Consider the following 8,113-nt stretch of genomic DNA (forward strand, 5'->3'; position numbering starts at 1 on the left):
GTATGGATAGTGACAAAAGGGAAACATTCTGTTCACGTGAGCCAAATAAATGCATAGTGGCAGATGAACTCGAGGCCCACGCTTTCTGAAAATAGTTACATACATAGCCACGCCCTGAATTTACACGCCCCCGCTGATAAACCTATCAGAGGTGTTTCCACTTGACACTTCGGACAGCGTGCGGAACTTTCGAAAGAAGCCATTGTGAGTGATGATAAAGACAAAAGTGAATGTTGCTTGTACCTAAAAAATGTTTAGGGTTAGGGTTTTAATGTAACCGTTCTAACATATCATATCGTTCACATTATGTTCAGACTATCCATGATTTTGTTCTTTAGCATACAAGGGTTGAATCAGCCTGTGTGCCACACTCAACATGGCGACAGGAGCTAGCCAGATATGTACATGCTTTACGTTTTTACGCAACCTTTTTGACGTCCGTTCTCACTACCTTGATAAGAAGAGAGGCTAGCTTGGGTCACGGATCTTTAGTGCGGTAAAGTACTTCGCCGTGTGTTTATTTAGTAAACATTATTTGAGGCATTTGAGAAATAGTAGGCATATGTTTGTATAACGTCTATCAGCAATGTCTATCACAAATTAGTCGCTCTATTTGAATCACTGCGTTTACAGTTTGATAGCCTTGTTAGCTTGCATACTCTGCTGTACAATACGTCTGCCAGCCACGTCAAGTTTTTAGTATTTAGCAATACGTGAAGGTGTTCCTGAAACTAATCATGACTTAGTTACTGACATGATGATCTTATATTGCTAAGAAGTTTTCTCGCTTGTTTACTTTAAACGACCTGTCATTGAGTATAATCAAGCAGCAGCCAGAATATGGTTGCAGAGTGAAAGCAGTGCAGTGCAGTCAAGTGGGGTGATATTAGGAATGTAAAAGTTGACACTGAAAGTTGAATGAAATTTTAAATGTTCAGTCGTCTGCGAGTAGTATTCGCGCTAGTAAGTGGATAATTGCTTTTAGAATGAGTTAAACTGATTACAGTCTCAGATAGATTAGGCTACTTGTATGGTCTTGTTGATACTGTTTTGTTTTTTTCTCCGTGGTTTTTCTGTGGCTTGACATTTGAGTATGATATCTAAAAATCTGTCATGCAATTTTCTTTTTCCTCTTAGAAATACATCCACCATGGCAATAAGAAGTGCAGTGTTCCGGCTGCTGGTCAACCCTCAGAGATGTGCCCTCATGTCTGCATCAAGAGCACAGGGAACAGCTGTGCCTGCACAGTGGGGTAGGACTTCGCTTCACTCTTCACTGTTTACACTGCTTTCTTGTTCTTTCAGACTTCAACTATCTTTAACCCCTGGTTAAGACTGGCCTAGGACTGGCTTAAACTCAGTTGACACATGCATTTTAAAACCTGGGTTTAGGATACACACACACTGAAGCCCAGGGCTATGCCGAAACATTGGCCTTAAGCCTGCTGTGTTTAAAACAAGCCTTCTTGTGGAGCGTTGTGTCTCTAACAGTCAAGGAAAGTGATCTATATGTGTTAGGTATTAATGTGTATCTTGTTCTCACCTTATTCCACCCATGCAGAGAAGACAAGTGAGAAGAAGGTTAAAGCACGTAAGTTGATACTAACTCCATTCCAAATACATCCTACATTATTTACAGTAATACAGTGTTTATATGTGCTTGATACCAGTCATATAGGGGCTTTACACGCTACAGGGCCTACCTGAACCATACTGTGCTACTTTCCAGCACTCTTTCGGTAACTGTGGTGGATGAGAAACAGGCCAGCCCAGTACAGCTTGGCTCGGCTCGGCTTGGTTTGGCTCGGCTCGGCTCTGTAGTGTGAATTAGGGTATACACTTCTCTCTGTATCTGGCATGGTTTGTTGGTGATTTAATGGTGCTTCCGCCATGACCTTTGACCCACCACCAGCCAAGGTCGAGTTCAACTGGCGCGATGGCCTGGAGCTGGAAGGCCTGCTTACAGAGGAAGAGATCATGATCCGAGACTCCTTCCGCACGTACTGTCAGGAGAAACTCATGCCCCGCATCCTGATGGCCAACAGAAACGAAGGTGGGGGTGGAGACACACAATCATCCACGGTCCCATTCTGGCTTTCTATGCCAAAAAAAAAATACGATTTTTAATGTTTACACAGTGTTGAAATTGGTCTTCAACCTTACAGTGACACTGACAAGATTAAAAACCAACACAGACAATATTAGAACAGCATTTCACATCAGCTCGTCAAGGTTACGGTGGTCGCATTTACATAAACAGTGACAGTAATGTATGAACATACAGAGAGAGAAACGGCTGTTTGTTGTGTCTTTCTCAGTGTTCCATCGTGAGATTGTGTCAGAGATGGGGGAGCTAGGCGTCCTGGGCCCAACCATTAAAGGTGAGTGAATGACAACCCTTTTACAGCCCCTTCCCCTTTTACAGCCCCTTCCCCTTTTACAGCCCCTTCCCTGCTACAGTGCAGGTTACCATGTCAAGGCCATGTGTATATCCTGTCTCTGTTTGATGACCAAGCATAATCACTCTCGACAATTCACAACTGTAAAGTTAAAAGCATTTTGTAGTAGTTTTGCATTTCAGTATATCATTAATAATAATATAATTAGTAATATAATTACTTCATTCAGGTTTGCTCACGCTTCAAAGGGTTTATCTTATCCACCGTAGAGAGCTGTACTGTAGCGTTCTTTTATGTTTTCCAGGAGAGAGGGTAGTAGTGCGTTTTGTAAACAGACTTTGGCCATTTACACAGTGGGCTGAAAGGCTGTTTTGAGCAACTGTAGCTGTCACACAGGGGAGGCTGGTGGATGTAGAAATTGGAGGACGGGCTCATTGTAATGCAAGGAATGGTATCAAACACGTGCATTACAATGACCGTCTTCCGATTTCTACCTCCCAGCATCCCCGGCTGTCATGCCAGAAACACAAAAATACAGAGAATGTAACCAATGAAACTTGCTTCATTGTTACTCCATGTCCTCACTCCTCTCCCTGTCCTACCTACATGACTCCTAACCACCAGGGTATGGCTGTGCTGGGACAAGCTATGTGGCCTATGGGCTGATCGCCAGGGAAGTGGAGAGGGTTGACAGTGGCTACCGCTCTGTCATGAGTGTCCAGTCCTCCCTGGTCATGCATCCAATCAACGCCTACGGAACTGAGGAACAGAAGGAGAAGTGGCTGCCTCGACTAGGTGAGGAGGAGGAGGACGAGGTGGGGGGGGGGGGGGATTCGACGTCTGTGTCCTCACATTTCACCAGTGTAAGCTCAAATAAAGCACAGCTTAGTCTTTTGGCTGGCAGGTATTGGGCTTATTTGTTTTCGAAGCTGACTAACACCAAGAATGACACTAACTGTTAGCAGAACTTCATTGGTCTGTTGTATTTACTCTGAAATGTCATTACAACATCACAGTAAGTACAACAAGTCAACAGAGTAGTGATCACAGCTATTTTGACACCAATGCTCATATTTTGGGGCACCAACCCACAGATAACTGATATTGTATTTGTTTATACCTGGGTTAATTTCTCCTGTAACCTGTCATGTCTGTCCGTCAGCTCGGGGAGAGATCCTGGGCTGTTTTGGTCTGACGGAGCCGAACCATGGTAGTGACCCTGGCGGCATGGAGACCAGGGCCAAGTACAACCCCTCCAGCCGCACGTTCACCCTTACAGGGTCTAAGACCTGGTAGGTGGGACCGGAGCCTTCTGCAACCACTATTCATCAATTTAGTCTGTCTGAGTCACGTGAACAAAACACTAGAATGAGAGCATTTCCCATGACAGACCTATGATAATCTCATTAAAAGTACAGAAGATACAGAAATTGTTTGTTCAACCGAGGGGGCGGGGGGATTTAGGCCACAACAGTTACAGGTGGATACGATTGATCTCAGGCCCTGTAATTGTATTAGCTTGTCTTGTAGACTTTTTTGTTTTCAGATACAGATTCAATGTGCCAATGTGAAACACCCTTCACTACTTATCAAATAGCCGTCTATTCATAATCAATAGGTTCATATTACAGTTTGAACTAAAACCTACCACAGACATTTGTTACAGCTCTCATTTGTCTTCACAGACATAGTTTTGCTTTTATTATAACAACTTTTGACTTGTTATTGTTGTCAAGGTCAAGGCCTCACTTGTAAACAACATTTCACATTGTAAGTGCCTGTTTGTCCACAAGGTGGAGTTCTCCACAGTATTTTAATGTCCAGTCCAAATGATTAGATTCCCCTCAGGTTCTGGGCTCTCAGCTTCCACTGTCTGACTCTGAATTGAGATACATCAACAGTGGCTTAGAAGAATTAATACAGTGTGATATGCCCTTTGATTGTGTATTTAACCTTAGTGCTTTGACACAGTACTTACATAATCTTGATACTGAATGAATAAATGTTAATTGGTAACCCATCTGAACCTATGATCAAAGATCAAAGTTAAGCTTGAGTTTTTACAACTGTCACACTTATTTGAACACATTGACCGTCTCTCCCTCCACAGGATCACCAACTCCCCTGTGGCCGACGTCGCCGTGGTCTGGGCTAAGTGTGACAATGGAAAGATCCGTGGCTTCATCCTGGAGCGTGGCATGAAGGGCTTCTCCACGCCCAAGATCGAGGGCAAGTTCTCCCTGAGGGCCTCTGCCACAGGGATGATCGTCATGGACGATGTGGAGGTCCCTGAGGAGAACCTGCTGCCCAAAGCCTCCGGCCTGGGGGTAAGCAGAACATACTGTACTCTCAATAGGATATACACTCAATGTAATAGTAATGTGGATGTATGCACAGAATTAGAATGAGTAAAGTGGACATGGGAATTTAGGCTAGTACACTAAAGATGGCCAACATGGAATTGTAATACATCATTTTTAAATTATGGTGAGGTTTTAATATAAGCCATGGATGGGATTCTTACCTCACCTGCACATGTACTTTTTTTTAATCAATTTTATTCTTTCACTGTTTTGTCATTTTTTATGTATGCAAATCAATAAATAAATAACAAATAAAAAAAGAATTGCCATGGAAATCATTATGTAATCATTATGTAATCTGTATGATTGTTGCTGGTGATGTATGTTCTCATCTGTGTGCTCTCTCTGGCTCCAGGGTCCCTTCGGCTGTCTGAATAATGCCCGCTATGGCATCGCTTGGGGGTCACTGGGCGCCGCAGAGTTCTGCTTCCACGCTGCCCGCCAGTACACCCTAGACAGGTGAGAAGTCAGAGTGGCTCCTGAGCAGTAAACCCAGGATGAGATGATTAGGATGACTGATCTAGAGTCTCTGCATTTAGTTTTCTGTTGATCAACTCGATTCTGATCCCATCCCCTCGTCTTGTTGTTAGTGTGTTCTTGTTAGAGATTTGGCAGCTCATGATATTTTATGTGGATTCTTATCAGAATCCAGTTCGGAGTGCCCCTGGCCAGGAACCAGCTGATGCAGAAGAAGATGGCCGACATGCTAACAGAGATCACCCTCGGTCTGCAGTCCTGTCTGCAGTTGGGGAGACTCATCGAAGCAAAAAAGTAGGGAATCGGAAATTAGCGCCTTGAGGAAATACTGGGAGATATGCACACTAAGAGCATATTGTGTTGTTACCGTGCTGCGGTAGCTAGTTTGAGGACAAAATTCAAGAAGGGTGAAACAATAGTAGTCATGAAACAAAAACATATCCTATAAATTCTATGTCAAGAACCACTCAAAAATACTGTCATATGTGGAGCTACAAGTGTTGTCTGAGTGTAAAGTATACGGCTTGAGTCAGAGAGTTAATCGTTTTACGTGTGGTCTCTCCCCCCTCAGAGCGGCCCCAGAGATGATCTCCATGCTGAAGAGGAACAGCTGTGGGAAGTCCCTGGACATCGCCAGGCAGGCCAGAGACATGCTGGGAGGCAACGGCATCGCTGACGAGTACCACGTCATCCGTCACGTCATGAACCTGGAGGCTGTCAACACATACGAAGGTGAGGAGGGAGGACGGAGGAGGGAAGATGGACGGAGGACGGAGGGAGGAGGGAGCGAGTAGGAAAAAGGCTAATACTGTATGAGGAACTGTTCTCACTGTTCTCAAACGCACATTTGTCTTCATATGTGTTTTTCCCACGTCTCCCAGGTACCCATGACATCCATGCCCTGATCCTGGGCAGAGCCATCACTGGACTGCAGTCGTTCACTACGGACAAGTAGACTTCTGCCACTGCTGCTGCTGCTAAACACTCAAATGGACAACGAATGACATCAATCTAAAGTCTGCGGTCAAGTCGTTTTGTGATTGCTTCGATGGATTGTCATCAGTAACAATAACGCTATAATTTTTTCTTTCTCTTGCGTTTGTAGAATATGTACATTAAATCTTTGTTTTGAGGGAAATACTATACCAGGTCTGGTTTTAAAGACAAGTATATCATCAAACTTCTGGACTGTTGTGAAGTGTAATTATTTTGAAAGTAGTTTTTTCAACTTGAAGCAAAGCTATTTTTCTACTCTCTGTCATAATACCATAGCCCTTCTAATACCCGAGTATTGGTTCATTGTGCACAGTTTCTGACTACAATATGTTTGTAAGGAAACTATAAACAGTAGAGGATTGTATGCAATTAAATCACTAGCTTGTTACAGTATAATGATCATAAGACAAACAGTTTTGAATTAGGTCAAAGTCAGTCAGTATGTCTGAGTTGTTTAATTGTGTGGGTCATCGTATTGATGATTAAGCATCCTACTGTAATATATAACACAATAGGAAAATAATTCCCTATCTGAAAATGTCAAAGAAAGCATTACATTTTTTTATGTAATTGGCAAAGTTGAATTGACCATTTAGGCAGAATTCTGTTGTGAAATCTAACGTATATAAAAGTATTGCACTTTATCAGGTTATCTGTCTCTCCAGAGCACAGATGTTCTGCATGGTTTGGAATAGTGTCAAAGGTCAAGGATGTTAATTCAAGCTTTTTGTAAATAAAGCTTATTGCAGTACGTCCATAGTCTCTGTCTTTTTTTTTTATTTATAGATTTCAGTTTACGTGTTTTTTTAACCCAAAGGTCCATTGTTATTTAATTAGACGCAACTATGTTTAGAAATTGAAATCATGTTTCATGAAATGTTATTGTTTTCATCAAAAAAGTGGTCTCTGTAATCCTGGATGGTTTTGGGAGTTATGTATGATGCAATATAATTTTAGTTTAGTGTTTTCTATTGTTTGTAACTACGGGGGCCTTATCCTGAGGACTCAATAAAGATGATGAACATTACATGTACGGTGAATGCTTTACTAAATTTAGCACAAGCTGGTGCTCATTCACGCCGACTACATTTGATGTTTCATGCAATTAAGTCACAGCAGACTAGCAGGAATTAACTAAAACAGCCACGCAATTTTTCCACGAACACTTTAATAACAAACGCTTTTATCAACCTTCTCCTTTGCAACCTCTCTGTATTATGCAAGAGGTCTATTGGAGTTGGACGTATACCACAATCAAACCTTTGACATTGCTTTAGTGGTGCTGATTTTCCAGGAATAGGAATATAACATATAATAAATAATATATATATATATATATATAGTATGATATTCAGTAGTTCAGTAGTGTATAATGACTGAATGGTTGAGTGCCTAGCCATTTGAGATGTTACAGGTTGTCTACATTGCAGCGTGATTAATACGATACATCAAGGTGCTGCTCTGCACAGCTCTACTGCAACAGCCGATCTGGAACCCCACCTTATAGACATGGGTGGAGATCATGGCCTGTGTATGAGTTACACAAAGATTTTCAGTAGTGTATAATAACTGAATGGTTGAATGGAAAGCCTTACAAAGACTACAGATGGATGGTGGTTACTACCTGTGTGTATGAGTTACTGTAAACTCTGATTCAGTCGTGTATGGTCATTGAATGGTGGAATGCAGAGTGTTATATAGACTCCAGATGGGTGGTGTGTATGAGTTACTGTAAACTAAGATATTCACGAGTGTATGATAGTTGAATGGTTGAGTGCACAGCTTTATAGAGACTCTGGTTGGATGGTGGTCACTGCCTGTGTGTATGTGTTACTGTAAACTAAGATTCCATATAGAGAGACTATGGTTGGATGGTGG

The 8,113-nt window shown here is 42.2% G+C and overlaps 1 protein-coding gene across 2 annotated transcripts; it reads left to right on the forward strand.

Moving 5' to 3' along the window:
• The first annotated feature begins 168 nt into the window (after positions 1–168).
• On the forward strand, positions 169–7,262 carry gcdhb (glutaryl-CoA dehydrogenase b). Of its 2 annotated transcripts, none has more exons than XM_083677865.1 (12): positions 169–204; positions 1,138–1,253; positions 1,562–1,591; positions 1,913–2,053; positions 2,319–2,381; positions 3,024–3,194; positions 3,562–3,691; positions 4,510–4,726; positions 5,118–5,221; positions 5,408–5,533; positions 5,811–5,971; positions 6,121–7,262. In XM_083677865.1, the coding sequence occupies exons 2-12, from the start codon at positions 1,151–1,153 to the stop codon at positions 6,192–6,194; spliced, it is 1,320 nt and encodes a 439-aa protein (XP_083533991.1). In that variant the 5' UTR covers positions 169–204; positions 1,138–1,150; the 3' UTR covers positions 6,195–7,262. The 2 variants fall into 2 exon arrangements, with proteins under 2 accessions (XP_083533991.1, XP_083533990.1); XM_083677864.1 differs by lacking the exon at positions 169–204 and adding an exon at positions 433–496.
• The last annotated feature ends 851 nt before the right edge of the window (positions 7,263–8,113 follow it).

Source organism: Argentina silus, assembly GCF_951799395.1.
Source record: "Argentina silus genome assembly, chromosome: 9".
NCBI classification, from domain to species: Eukaryota; Metazoa; Chordata; class Actinopteri; order Argentiniformes; family Argentinidae; genus Argentina; species Argentina silus.